The sequence below is a fragment of the Citrus clementina genome, unplaced genomic scaffold (genome assembly GCF_000493195.1).
Source record: "Citrus clementina cultivar Clemenules unplaced genomic scaffold, Citrus_clementina_v1.0 scaffold_3, whole genome shotgun sequence".
Lineage (NCBI taxonomy): Eukaryota > Viridiplantae > Streptophyta > Magnoliopsida > Sapindales > Rutaceae > Citrus > Citrus x clementina.
In genome coordinates, this window is record NW_006262339.1 from 36,729,988 (window position 1) to 36,744,245 (window position 14,258).

Here is a 14,258-nt window from a genome sequence, read left to right on the forward strand (position 1 = left end):
GTGGTGGGGGGGGGGGGGGGGGGCGGGGGGCTTAAGATTCAACAACTCACAACTCGCTTTGTTGTAATAATATCTTTTTTATGAAGTTATGAGAACATTTTTGGTTGAGCACGTCATTCATGAATTTGAATCATAAATGTAGTTGGCTTGATAGAAGTTTGTCAAGCGTATTAGTTCATCCCTAGCAGAAGTGGTGTGGTGACTGTGTCACTAATGCCTATGAATTGTATGAGGGGACGGCAAGTTAGAGAGTTGATGGAAAAACGGTTGTGATGAATTAAGTAGAGGAGTATGATGATTAATTTTTTTATTTGAAAAATATCTTCTTTGTGGTTGTATTCATGAAAATGTTTCTCAAGGGTTTTGTGTTGTTTATCTGGTGCATATTATTTGACATTGTATTCTTGTTAATCCTGCGCTTTCTTTTACTGATATTTCTACTTTTCTATTTACGTTTGTGGAATATAGTAAAATAATTTCCCCTACTTATTAGTTTTTCTTCTTCTGATTGAAAGCAGCAAAGTTGCATCATGGTCATCTGTCACATGCTGATGGCAATGGGGATTGGGTTCTAACTATATTTTCTGCTCTATCTCTTGTGAGTGATGTTTACTTTTAGATCTTCATGGCAATAGGGATTGTTTTCCTTTATGAATAGGCTTTAGTAATTGCATAATCATTTTCTCTAATTTAGAGAAATATGTTCAGGCTTGAAATTCCCATGCTATGCTGAGAGCTAATTTTCTAATATAGTATCATGAATCTAGACCACATGGATTGTTGATACTCTGATATGCAGCCATAGGTATTTGTTATCTTTTGACCAGAATTATCCAGGAAATCTCTTGATGATAACTTTACTGAGTAATCATGCTGCTTATAAATCTTGATTTGTATTTAATATAAAATTCAATTTGCTTTAGTGAAACTCTGCTGCATGATAGGCCTAAAATTTTATACTTTCCAAATTTATTTCAAGTTTCTTGCGTCTAAGATTTTTTTTGCTTGTTCTCTCCCTTGCAGATTATTGATGTTTTGGAGTTTATCCCTTCACATGTGGCGGTATGTTTTTCTTTTCCATCTTGTATTTCTATGTTTCACGTTCCTATCTAAACTTTAGGTTATGTTTATGTTTTAAATATGCATTGTCAGAATCACATGTCCACTTCTGACTCTTGAGTGGTTTTGTAATGTTGAAGATTTTTTTCCAGTTGAGCAATGGTCAAACTAACACAATCTCTTGGTATTGCTAGAGCTTGGTAGAGATTAGTGGTGGATAAATGTGAAGATAAAAGATTTTTTACCTAAAACAAGCATTCAATAGGTATAACTTTGTTATTTTTTTGGACACTCCTGCAGATAGTTTCAGGAATATGCATGCACCTAGATTCGCCCTAAAACATGAGGGTGGCATAAAAAGCCATAAAAGTTTCAAACACTTGCTTGATTATTGTTTGACGTTATATGATTCTTCTATAAGTAAAACAAATAAATAGCAGTTTATTGTATATGTTTGTTTATTAGAAAAGCCCAAACTAGAATGCTTATGCCTGTGTCTTTGCTTCCAAATTTTAGTTGTCATGTTTTACACCTTGTGTCCATACTAAAATGTCACCTATCTCCTTTAGATCATAGGTTCAGTTTGGCTTAGGACGTGCATAGATGTAAAATGCCTACAAATAATGTAAGAGTTCATGGGAAAAAAGGTATTTTAGATGCTTCGGATTTTTAGGTGAAATTCTGCAGGCCTTTTTCTTTTTAAACAAATTCTGAAACAGGTTAAAAATATCATTTGGGATTGTATTTGAAAATTAAAAAAAAGTAATTCCTTATCAGTTGAAATGTAGCAAAATAATGTTCTTTTTTACAGTTTTATTGTTTCATTTATATTTTTTTTGTTACTGTATATTTATAATTGTTTTTCTCATCTTTGTTGGAGTTCTTCTTGTTAGTTCATTGTTCCTTTTTTCTCCTTTCAGGTGGTGTTCGATCATGATGGTGAGCTAAAAAATTTTGGGACATTTTATATATAACTCTTGGTTTTTGTCAATTGTTAGCCTGTTTAATTCCCTCAAATGCATTATGTTTGGTCAGTATAAGCTGGTTTGCATTCTATTTTGAATTCTATGTCTGTCCAAAATAGTGGTTTTATACTTAAATGTTTTTGTGTCCAGCTGTCCTCAGATGTATTTTCTTAAACCATTTCCATCTGTGTCGTCATATCACTCATAGTACAACCTAAGTATTCTGATGAATTTATTTAAAATTTTTGTCCTTATTTGGATCCTATGTAAAAAATAAATATCTCTTTAATTTGATAATTAACTATTTAACCTTGCTCCAAAACTTTTATCAAATTTTTTATTTAATAAAGTATAAATGACTAGGAGATCATACGGAGCAATTTTATTTAATTGTGAAAAAGAATTTGCGGTCTTCTTTAGCACAAGATGCTATTTCTTTTTAACTTCTGAACTCTTGGTCTCCTCCTTTTCTAAAGATATAAATGGATTTGGAAATTTATATCAAGTTGCCAAAGGAAAGAAATTTTCAATAGATCTTGTCAGTTTAATGCTTTTGCTGGAGTTATCTGATCAGCTTGATTACTGTAGCTTCAGAAGGCTAGAGTTGTTTAGTGCATCCCATCCTCATTTAGGCTTGTGCAACCTCATCTTTGTTGGGCGGTTTATGATTTATTATTCCCTCTGGTTATGGTAATGAAATTGGTGAATTTGGGACCACTGTTCCTGAATCACCAAATGGATTGGTTATGTCTCGATGACTTCAGGCGCTTCAGGCTTATACGTTGGATATTGTGGTGAGCAAAGCAGTTCTTAATTGACTCTGGTTTGACAATATATTCACCAGAGATAATGAATGGATGTTATTCATCAGACACTGATAAATTATGAACACTAATTCTCGAGAGTTCCGTGGACATTTTTCACAAACGGCTTGAAGGAAGAGGCATTAACTCATACTTCAGAAGCTTGAGCCTCAAACTATTAGTTTGTAAAATCACTCTAGAACCCTTATGAAGTATAATCTTTGAGTGCACAATCTTGGTTTTAATCATAGCATTGATGCGTAGAAATTATGGCTGTCATTTTTTATTGTTACCTGAACATTTTTTTTTTTTTTGAATAGATTGTTAACTGAACATTGGGTGTTTCAAATTGTGTTTTTTCTGTTAGTTGTTGTATAAGTACGTAATGTTCTATGGGTGGAGTTGTGCTTTTGTATATTGCTGTTGAATGTTAGTGCAACTGGACACAATTACTTTGAAGGTTTTGTCTTATTAGATGCTACATGTACCATTTTGTTGGTCAGAGGGAAATAACACTAGGTACGGGGTAGTTTGGTTTGTGAAGCTGTCTGTTGTTCAAAGCAAAATTTTGAAACAAGCCTTTTCTTTTCAGGATTTGCATTTGGTCATACTTCTATTTCTTCAAAAGAAAATGTCATGGCAAAAGGTAACCCCCCTCCTTTTTGGGTTTTTACTATTCCTTTTTTCTTTCCTTTGTTATAATGAATAAGTGGATAAGGTTGGGTGTTCCTTGATAAGATAGGAAACCATGTTTGTAAGCAAAAAATTGAATGATAAATGGGTGAGTCATATGGGCTCTTATGGAGAGGCTTTCTATCATATAATATAAGACATGATACATATATGACAGACATGGATGTGCATGACTTATATGGAGCTTGTGGTCAATTGTCAATGTTTTTCAAGTTAAACATTCAGTTCAAAAGCTATTTAAATATCCTACATCTTATGCTTGGCAAATTTGAATATTTCGGTTGCTTTTATCTTATATAAAATTTTCCTTTTTGTTACTGTACACATTTGTTAATTAGGACTGAGTTTTTTTCTTTTTTTAAAACTCTTTAACACATATATTATGATGGTACCTGATCTTGAAACATTGGAAGCTTTTTTATTCTTCAATTTTGTGTGCAAGTAAATAATGGAAGACGCATGATTGAATCTCCTAAGCTATACATGTGACTTTCCAAGGCATTACATCATGCCTTGTCATTTTAACAACTTATATAATTATGATGTTTGAGAAGATGCTATGAGAAATTCTATGCTGCTTTCTCCATGGTGGTGGATTTCTCTACCATAGCTTGCAAAAGTTTAGAAACTTTATTCCCTTAGAGAACCACTGGACAACTCACTATATTATCTCGACCAAACATGCTTGACATGAAATGTTATTTCTGTGGTGTGAATTTGGTGTATATGGAAAAATTCTCTGGAGCTTGGGCTCTTATTTTATAGAGAAAAATGTATTTTTTTAATTGCTATTCTTCAGAAGAAATATTCTTTAATTGTGTGAGAGAATTGTCCAACAATTGATTTAAGTTTTTTGCACAATAAATATATAAATCTGTAGTTCATATGCCATAAGATCCCTGAAAAATTGGTAGGGTGCTGTGTGCCTCGCAGAGGTCCTTAATACTCGAGTGATGCTGCGTGTGTCGGTTGCGCTGATATGTATCTTGAGCTATTTAGTTTGGGGATTGCACAACACCAAACATGCTTGATGGCTTGGTGTGGTATTGAAAATACTCAGCATCGTATGGAGTCACTGGATATCTTTGTTTTCTCTGAATCTGCTGAACCTTCAGTTTTTCTTTTCTGTTAAAATTTTCTTCTCTGGAAATATGCTAATTCTCCTCTAAAGTCACTTCCCTCGGCAAAGAATAAAGGGTGTGTAGCATTTCCATATCTTTGTTCTCTGGACTTGTCTCTGTCATATTGGCGGCAAGTTGCAGTATATGGCGGTCATATCCTGCATGCTGTGGAATATTTCTATATAATTGCACTCTTTACAAGTCATGTCAGCTGGAACAAGTCCCTTGATCATGCATTTGTTTCTCCAGGCCTTCACAAAGGAATTCATAAAAGGTCTTATCTTTGGTACTAAAATTGTGAAGAACTCACAAAATCAAAATTTACGTAATTATTTCTGTTTTTCTTCTATTATTTTACTTCTCTTAACGATTATGCTTGCTTGAAGCTGCACATCGGCCTTACCTCTTTCACTAACTCTGTAGGCTATTGTATTTTTTACAGCCTTGACCTTTTGTCTTCTCTTTTGTTTGTCTGTTGGCTTGTCTTCTTCTTCTATTAGTTCATTTTGAATTTAATTTTTTCATACTTAGTAATTTCAAGTTTGTTATTGACTAACATGCATATAAATATATATATATGGAATTTATGGCCTTTATGTTTTTGGGTATGTAATATTGTACAAATTTGATTACTCTTCTCAATAGTATAGTATGTCTGATAATATATGTTCTTAATCTTTTTGAAGGCATGAATTTTCGTCATACTCTGTACCCTTCATACAAGAACAACCGGCCCCCTACACCTGATACTATAGTTCAGGGGCTTCAATATTTGAAAGCATCCATCAAGGCTATGTCCGTTAAGGTGATTGAGGTAAATGTCATGTACGAAGATGCTTATGGTTAGTTGAGCCTGATAATCTTTGAAACCTAGTTATGAGAGCTTACTCAAAGGCAGGTACCTGGTGTGGAAGCTGACGATGTGATTGGGACATTGGCTGTGAGGAGTGTTGATGCTGGGTTCAAGGTAATTAACTCTGCATGTAATTGTTAAAAATGCTCATGTGCTAAGCTCAATTAATTTTGATGCATTAGAAGATTGATACTTTGTTGAAAAAACGAGAGAGAGCAAGTTGATTTGTTTTTGCCTTTTCTTCTTTGTACTCTTAATCTGAATATTCCTTCCCCTTCCTTCTTCTGGGGAGAAAACTTTCATGTAATGTTACTGGATTAATATTTAACCAAGAGGTCAGAGGTTTGAAATCCCTTGATGCCCCCTCGTTGAGATTTATTCTTCCCACAGTCTTCCTGTCCATTAAAAGCTGTAGGGTTTCTGAAACTCTCGCTAATTAAGTTTAGGTGCTTCATGAAGTAATTTTTGGGTTATTAAAAAAAGGGCAATAAATTTTAGAATTTTTATGCAATTGCGGGTGGTAAAAAGGAAACTGCATTGCAGAAGTCTGGTGGTTTGGCAAGTTCTTCAGTTTTTTGGTTGGAAAGAAAGGAGAAATTTTTTAAAGAAGCTAGGGAGGAGGTCCAGCAAGATGCCTTTTTTCCCCCTCTCAATTTGTTGAACAAGGCTTTTTTCCTTGCTTCCCTTTGGGCCTCGATCTGAACTGAAATCAAGAATATTCCATTCTTTTTAATTGAGGAAAATTGGGAAGCCGTTATTTTATGAGTTTGGTCCTTTCTGCTTTTTGGCTGTACTTATTCTCTTCCCTTGGACTTTTGGCCCACTTCCGGCATCTTTCTTTCTTTTAAACAAAATTTCTTGTTTCCTTGGAAAGAAGCATTTTTCTAAATTGAGAAGGGCCATCACACTACCATATTTCCTACTGTATTTTGTTCTCCCCAGTTTAAAGTTTTAACCCAAAAAAAAAGAAGCATCTGACAGTTGTATGTTTGTCGTTTATTTTTCTCTGTCAAACAGGCATAATTTTCTTGAGAACAAATAAGAGCCATCATAATATAATAACAGCTTTCTTCTGTATATTCTTCTCCGAAATCCCCACTCTTAACGTTTCCTCTTGATTTAATTTTTCTTCTGACAGGTACGAGTTGTCTCCCCAGATAAAGACTTCTTTCAGATTCTCTCGCCTTCATTACGTCTTCTACGGATTGCACCCCGTGGATTTGAGTTAGTATAAATCTTCTTCAACTTTACATCAATTATTTAAAAGTTTGAAGTATTGACTAATGAATGAGCCTTTCAATTTCTATTATATGTTTTCCTTTTTCACTGTGTTTATGAATACCTTTTGCTTTTTCCTTTTTTTTTCTTTTGCTTAAAAGATAATTTCTCAAATCATGTAATTTCTCAATCATATTAAGATTGCGTGCTTAAAAATCTTCTGTGATAGACCTCTGTATTCCAAATTGCATCTCCTGCTAGGTTCAGTTAAGGAATCCTGATGATGAACAGATGGTGCATCTCATTAAATCTTTTAGCTCTGAATCTTTATTATTAGTAAAAAATTTAGTATATCTCACATCTTGCATTGTTTTCTTGACATCTAAGTAGCTCCCTTTCGACTTAAAACTATTGAGTATTCTAAACCATCATCATTATCATCTTTTTGAAAATAATTTTAGTATATCTCGCATCTTGCATTGTTTTCTTGACATCTAAGTAGCCTCCTTTCAGACTTAAAATTAACCAGTATTATAAACCATCATCATCCTAATCATCTTTTTTTATTTTTAAGTTTTTTGGTTGTAAACTTTTTGCTTCTGAGAAGTTGCCTGCTGTTATGTGTGATCATAAAAGATTATTTTTTGAAAGAGTTGCCTTTGAGGATTAGTGATTTAGAATGTGAAAGATTTTTTTTTTTTTTTTTATCTTTCTTTCCTTTTGTGCCTGTTAGAGTTTCTTGGTTGTTCTTGCTTTCTGCTTCCTAACAAAATTTGGTTTTTCTTTTAAATAATATATCTATCTCTATCTCTATCTGTGTGTTTATGTGTCTTTATCTACACACACAGACAAATATACATTATATTCCTCTTATTAATCTGGGTTTTTTGTTTATGGTTTTGGTTGCGCAGCATGGCTTCATTTGGGATGGAGGATTTTGCTAGAAAGTATGGAGAACTGAAACCTTCGCAGTTTGTCGATGTGATTTCTCTTGTGGGTGACAAAGCTGATAATATTCCAGGTACTACTCTATTATGTCATTGGAGTAATTTACTTCTTGAAGTCCTCTTCATTTGAATGCCAAAGTTCATTCGATATTGCAATTTACATTAAGTTTGATTGTTCAGTTGCTCATGCATTATTCATGAGTTCAAAATGATGAGTTACGCTATGCTGTCTGCAACAAATAGACTAGAACATGTTTGTGTCCGCTGATCTTTTGTTTAATGTTTTTGAAAGGTTGTGTCCACCAATTTCAGTCTGGCATTAACGTCTTATTTCAGTAAATTGCTGTTTCTCTATATGGTGCAGTTTTCTATGTTCACCATAATCGTCTTTTATAGAAAAAATATGTAGCTTGTTTTATGAAATTATTAATGAAACACTGAGTCCTAGAATTTGCTTGCACATACAAATTTGGAAAAAAAGGAATAGTAATTCACCTCTTGTCTTATATTTGGACTATGCTTTAGTCAATTGTTCTTTCTATATTTGTTCTTCTTTTTCCTCTTTTTCTTCAAAATAGATGTACGTCTATATGTTCTTTGTTACTGCTTAATAATTATTTGAAGTGGATAAGGTAATTTACTAAAGATAACCTCCTGGAAGGAGGTGAGGAAAGGAAAAAAAAAAAAATTATGGCATGGTTAAAGCAAAATCCTAAAGCTTGAATAATTCCAAATGTAAGATACGACCACGTTCAGGTACTATTTCGGTTTCCGAACGAGTGAGGGAAGGAAACGATTGCTTTGGATTGCTTCAGAAAGGAAGCAAATTTTAATATGTTAATAACTAACTTCTTTTTTCACTTATATATTTCAAGGTCCAAGCAAGCCTTAAATTCTATTGATTGATGCATTATTACTTTGTAAATTCAGGAGTTGAAGGGATTGGAGACGTTCGTGCGGTGCAACTCATTACAAAATTTGGTATGTTGGTATTTAATGTAGAATGTTTTTCTGAAATGTGAAAGCAAGGTATACATATAGCTGCATTCTTTATAACATGAAACTGGTGAAAATTTCTTTCAACATCCATAATTTGAGTTTCAATGCACTTCTAGAGCGTGGTTTAATTTTATTTTATATCTCCTTTTTTTCTTACTGCTAGTGGCCCGGAGTGGATAATACAATAATTTACTTCCTCTTATTTAGGTTAGTAAATCTTTCGAGAAAAGAAAGGAATAGTATTAGGTACATTGGAAAGTTTAGACCATAGCATATCCATGAATCAACACTACAACACAAGTGTATTGGTTCTAAACTAGCCCTTTGATAGAAATTCGGGTAATCATAGTGACTACAGATTATAGAGTTACCTCTTTAGGATTACCTCTTTAGTTGAGCGTATTAGTTCCAAATTTTTTTTTTTATTTAACTCTCTTGCCTGTCCTTGAAATTATTTTTCTTGATATCCTGACTTGCTCGTACTTTCGTTCGTAGGATCGTTGGAGAATTTGTTGCAATGTGTTGATCAAGTTGAGGAGGAACGTACGAGAAAGGTAGCATTAACTACTTATAACATTATTCAAGATTTTATGTATCTATTTATTTTTTTTCATTTTCTTCTTTTTTTAGTGAGTGGGGTGAATTGGGTCATTAGATGGAGATTGTTGGTGCTTGTTCCAGTGTAGTTGACCATAAGTCTCCAATTAATGCCTCTATAATTGAATTTATATGGTCATCCAGGCGTAATGATGTGGTTAGGATTCTTGTTGGATAGAAAAATACCCCCAGTGACAAGCAGACATTTACTGATTATGCGGTATGAATCTAAGTACCTATCATATTTATGTCTTGACAATTTAAACCCAAAAGACAGTTGGAATGCATTGGCTTTAAGTTGGTTCTGATTCAGCTTGATATTTGCTGCTTTTACTTGATTAAATTTTAAATGATCCTGATGGCATACAATTAAAATGGTTCCCCCCCCCCAACCCCCCCTTTTTTTTTAGCCTCATCTTGCTTTCACTTACCCTTGTGGTGTTTTATGATCAAAATTTATAGTAAAATCATGGTTCAAAACCTTTTGTTCCTTTATCTCTTGCAGGCGTTGATGACTTTTGCTGATCAAGCTGTTCTAAGCAAGAACTTGGTAATTATTATTGCTTCTTCCACCTGTTATCTTGTTTAAATATGATCTTTTTAATTTCTCCACTAATGTCATCATATTTTTGAAATTCTACTTAATGGAATTCATAAGTTAAGGTTATACAACAATGTTGTTTCCTAACGGTACATAGCGTTCTATCTATCAACAATTGGTCGCTGAAAATGCTACCTTCCATATCACCTATTCAACTCAATCTTGATGGTTTCTACTATTACTTGATGCTGGAAATTTCTACCAGCAAGAATTTACAACTTTTGCCATATGAACACCCTTGAGTTATGTTGCATTACGTTCTGGATGAGATAGTATTGCCAATTTCATGATTTTGATTTCCTGGAGCATATGTTGTACCAGCTTTATTTTGATATTTAGAATTTATATTATGCCAGGCATTACTACGCTGTGATCTTCCGTTCTACATGGTACCATTTACTACTGGAGATATTGCATTTGAAAAACCAAAGGTTTGTACTAATCACTCGAGGGATGTTAGTTATTTAGTCACTGTATGACATGTTTACTAATTGCATGTTAAAACTTTTTGCCATGTTAACCAGCAATCTTGAGTCCTGTCTGAATTATGGTCTTTTATGGGTTTTCTGAAATCAGTTTCGTGGAGCCAGATGGACATTGAATGTTACATATGCACTAGGCTACCAAATCAAATCTCCTGAAATCTAGCACTGCCATAATTTTGAAAAGTGTCTAGGTACTGTTATAAGTTACACGCACACACATATTTTGCACACTTGCACGATCAATGAATTCATCTTTTAGCTGAAGATTGATTTGACTTTACGAATTTCACTATTACACTCTGACAGCATTTCAAAAAAATTGGGAAGGTTCCTTTGCCATCTAAAGCTGTAGTGTGCTTAAATTTTCTTATTGGTTCTTGGCATTTGCTATGTTTTAACAAAAAATGTCAGAGGATTGTGTAAGGTTTCCTCGGTCCATCGAAAATCCTTGACTTGTGTAGTATCAGAACTTCTGCACCTTTAAGAAATCTGGTTTTAACAATAGATTACAAAGACAATGTGAATCCTTTCTGAGCTGAAAGTAAATCATGACTGGTACAGGATAATGGGGAGAAATTCACAAGCCTGTTGACTGCCATAAGTGCCTATGCAGAGGGGTTTTCGGCCGATCCAATAATAAGGAGAGCCATATATTTGTGGAAGAAACTTGAAGCTCAGTGTTGAAATTGTCTTACACACTCATACTCAATGAGCTGCCTAACCTTGTTTGAGAACCAGAGTTACCCAACGCTGAAGCTGAGAGTACGGTACATATGTCTACATTTGTTGATTATAATGCTCAGAATGTGGGTGACACAAGTTCTCATCTATGTTGTCCAAACCTTTTTTCTTTCAAACTTATTTGTTCCATTGAAGGAGAGGAACATAATGAGGAAACAGGGGCGGCGATATTCTTTTGGCATGAAATGTGAAAAAATTCTGTCTTTTTTTTTTCCTCTCTTTTTTTCAATCTAATATCATCATAATCTAGACATCACTTGAATCTAGGAACTTAAAATTAAAACACCAGGTATATAAGATGCTAATTATAAGCCCTGAGCATGCAAAATTCATTTGGGAGATGAAATTGTAATCGAGAAACTTCTTTTTTTTTTTTTTTTTTAATTTACAAGAGAGTAATCTAGGAACCTAACACAAAAAAAAAGTGTTTCTTCCTTTTTTCCAGGAGAAAGTCCAAGTGATAAGGATAATGCATAAGAGGGGCCAATTGTCTCACCTCATATTAAAAAGGGAGCATGCGTGCTGCCCTTTTTTTTTTTTAATTTTAAAATATGTTATCTGCTAAATGTTGAATTAAGTCATGGGCGAAAATGGAGGTCTCTAGAGGAAGTCTTCAATATATATTATTTTCAATAAATTATTACCACGTGTGTGTTAAGGTTGATATTTAGTCATTACATATTGTGTTAAGCACATGAGTAAATATAGGGCTAAAATAGCACATGAAAATATCATTACAAAAGCATGAAATATCCATTAATACTGTCATTACAAAAAGCATTTAGTGCGTATCAATCCTGTCATGCTAATTGCTATGTTAAATAATAATAATAATAATAATCCTTTATTATTTCGAGCTAGATCAAAATATATATAGAGAGGCAATCATCAAATTCTTTTCGTGTTGAATTCTTGCTTTTTGGCTTCAAAATGAAAAACGAATTCCATATTGATATTGATGTGGGTGGTGCCATCATGATCAGTCTCGTGGTAGTAGTTCTAGTTGGTCTCATTTTATGGTTTTTTCTGAGGAAGAGAGATAATGGATCGCCAACTTGACATGGGATATTACATGGAGACATAATTTATTGTTTTAAAATTCTTGACGAGACGAATAAATGTGATTTTTTTTTTTTAATTGTGAGGTATGTGGTATTTTTGTTGAAATTCGTTGGATGTTAGTTTTTTTTTTTTTTGGTGGTATCTTTACTATTTTATCTTTTAATATAATAAAATCCACCATTGATTGAATACACACACACACATATATATATAGTAAAATAGTAAAAGAAACAAAAAAGCTGAGATTAAGTTAATAAACTTTTTTTTTAATAGCAAAGAATGTTGATGGGCCTTAAACATGAGAGAGGAAATGAACAAATTTTGACAAAAGACAATGGATTTTGATCATTTTTTGTCTATGAACATTATGTGAAATCTTCTTAACAATTGTTTGTAGTTGTATTTTATATTTAATTATTTATAAGTTTTGTAACCCTAAAGATAATGCAAGGGGTAAAGTCGAAGAGCTTGGCAGCTTCCCACCATATGTCACAGAATTGCATGCGCGACGAATACAATTAGTTATTTTTCTAATCAACCAAGATTATTTAAGCAATCAATCATACGTTGATTATTAAGATAAATCTGTGGATATAACGTGTAGGCCATGTCATAGCATATCAACAAAAATAATATGCATAAGAAATGCACAAGCATGCATCAAAACAGAAGAAATCAATTAAATTCTTGATAGTTTCTTGTTGTGTCATTTATAATCTGTTTCGTAATTATTTTTATGTGGAGAAAATTATTGGAAAATTAACCAAGAAATTAGTCACGTTGATTAATGATTAGACTGTTCAATGTTCATCACGGGACCAATCTTTAATGTTCATAAAGTTGGGCCTTCTTGTTTAAAAAACAAAAATGCATTGCTATTGGAACCCTTCATTTTATATTTTAAGGCCCTCTTTGCTATGTTCTCGTAGTTGCATTTATTCCATTTGTCTAGGGGTAATAAGAAGGATTAAAATTCTCTGTTGATGAACCTTATCTAAACAAAAAAATTTATGGTTATATGATAATTAATGATTAATAAATTAAAAGAATAAAGAAATGAAATTATATATATCTATACATTATTTTCAAAGAAATATGGTATAAAATCTTTAAAAGTTTAAGAGAATCCTTCTTATGCTAAACTCTGCAAGAAAAAATAAAGACATAACTAGTTGAGATGTGATATGATTGCATCGCCATACTGAAGGGCACAATCTAAGAGATCATTGAACCGATTAGATGAAAATTCTATCAGAAAAATACAAGAGGTTTGAAAGATTGAAAGGTTCGTATTGGTAAGAGCTATCTAGCTAGCAGTATCAACTCTTTTTATGAGCAAGTTGTAACAATCTATTATATAAAGATTTTTTGTTATCCACTCATTTGTAGAGCGGCGTATGATGCGTTATACATATACACGTTAAGTAGAAGTCATGCTTAACCATTTGGTTTTCGCGTTAGGAAGAATTTCTCCGAAAACGAAGGAAAATAATGAAAATTTGTTTTCCATTTTTGTAGCTAAAATGCAAAAATACTTTTCTTTCCACCCGGATAAGTCTAGGAGCAATAGTATAACGTCTTCGATTTTGTTGACAATACATATAACTAGTGTTCAAGTTTTCTTTTGTAGTTTCGTTTTCGAAAGGGTATCCGGTCGACGCCAAAATCAGTAAAAAAAAAATCTAAGTGAATAAGAAATAGACAATAGACACAGTAGGGCGAGAAGTGAACACCATATCTGTTGATTAGTCAAGTTTCACACAGCACGAAAGCACATTGATCTTTTTACATTTTCTATGAACTATTTTTTAACTATAGAGTTAACATGCAAATTAATTCACCGAGATTCACGGAAAAAGAAGCACAAAGCCAACTGATAAAGTAATTCAATTCTTTCTCCATTTATGTGAATGGGATTTTACTAACTCGTCTCAATTAACTAGCACTCACATATGTACCATTTGTATTTACTTTTTCGTCGAAGCTATTAAGCTTTCAATCAATCAAACATAAATTACAAGTTCATAATAGATCACATTTTCATTGTAAATACCAAGATCTAATGCATCATAGAACCAATCAATTAACCATTATTAATTTCCTAGCGTGTGGAA

At 33.0% G+C, this 14,258-nt stretch overlaps 1 protein-coding gene across 9 annotated transcripts in view; it reads left to right on the forward strand.

Moving 5' to 3' along the window:
* LOC18048219 (DNA polymerase I) overlaps positions 1–11,259 on the forward strand; it is a 13,732-nt gene extending 2,473 nt beyond the window's left edge. For 2 of the 9 annotated variants that reach the window (XM_024188873.1, XM_024188879.1), the window contains 13 exons: positions 519–598; positions 1,024–1,062; positions 1,980–1,998; positions 3,420–3,473; positions 5,328–5,455; positions 5,540–5,608; positions 6,633–6,718; positions 7,624–7,733; positions 8,590–8,640; positions 9,154–9,212; positions 9,761–9,805; positions 10,213–10,287; positions 10,903–11,259. In XM_024188873.1, the coding sequence (XP_024044641.1) occupies positions 519–598; positions 1,024–1,062; positions 1,980–1,998; positions 3,420–3,473; positions 5,328–5,455; positions 5,540–5,608; positions 6,633–6,718; positions 7,624–7,733; positions 8,590–8,640; positions 9,154–9,212; positions 9,761–9,805; positions 10,213–10,287; positions 10,903–11,025 (938 nt within the window). In that variant the 3' untranslated portion in view covers positions 11,026–11,259. Of the gene's footprint in view, positions 1–518; positions 599–1,023; positions 1,063–1,979; positions 1,999–3,419; positions 3,474–5,327; positions 5,456–5,539; positions 5,609–6,632; positions 6,719–7,623; positions 7,734–8,589; positions 8,649–9,153; positions 9,213–9,399; positions 9,479–9,760; positions 9,806–10,212; positions 10,288–10,432; positions 10,577–10,902 lie in introns of those variants that run through there. The other 7 variants (XM_024188874.1, XM_024188875.1, XM_024188877.1 and 4 more) reach the window with 7 other exon arrangements.
* Positions 11,260–14,258: the final 2,999 nt, after the last annotated feature.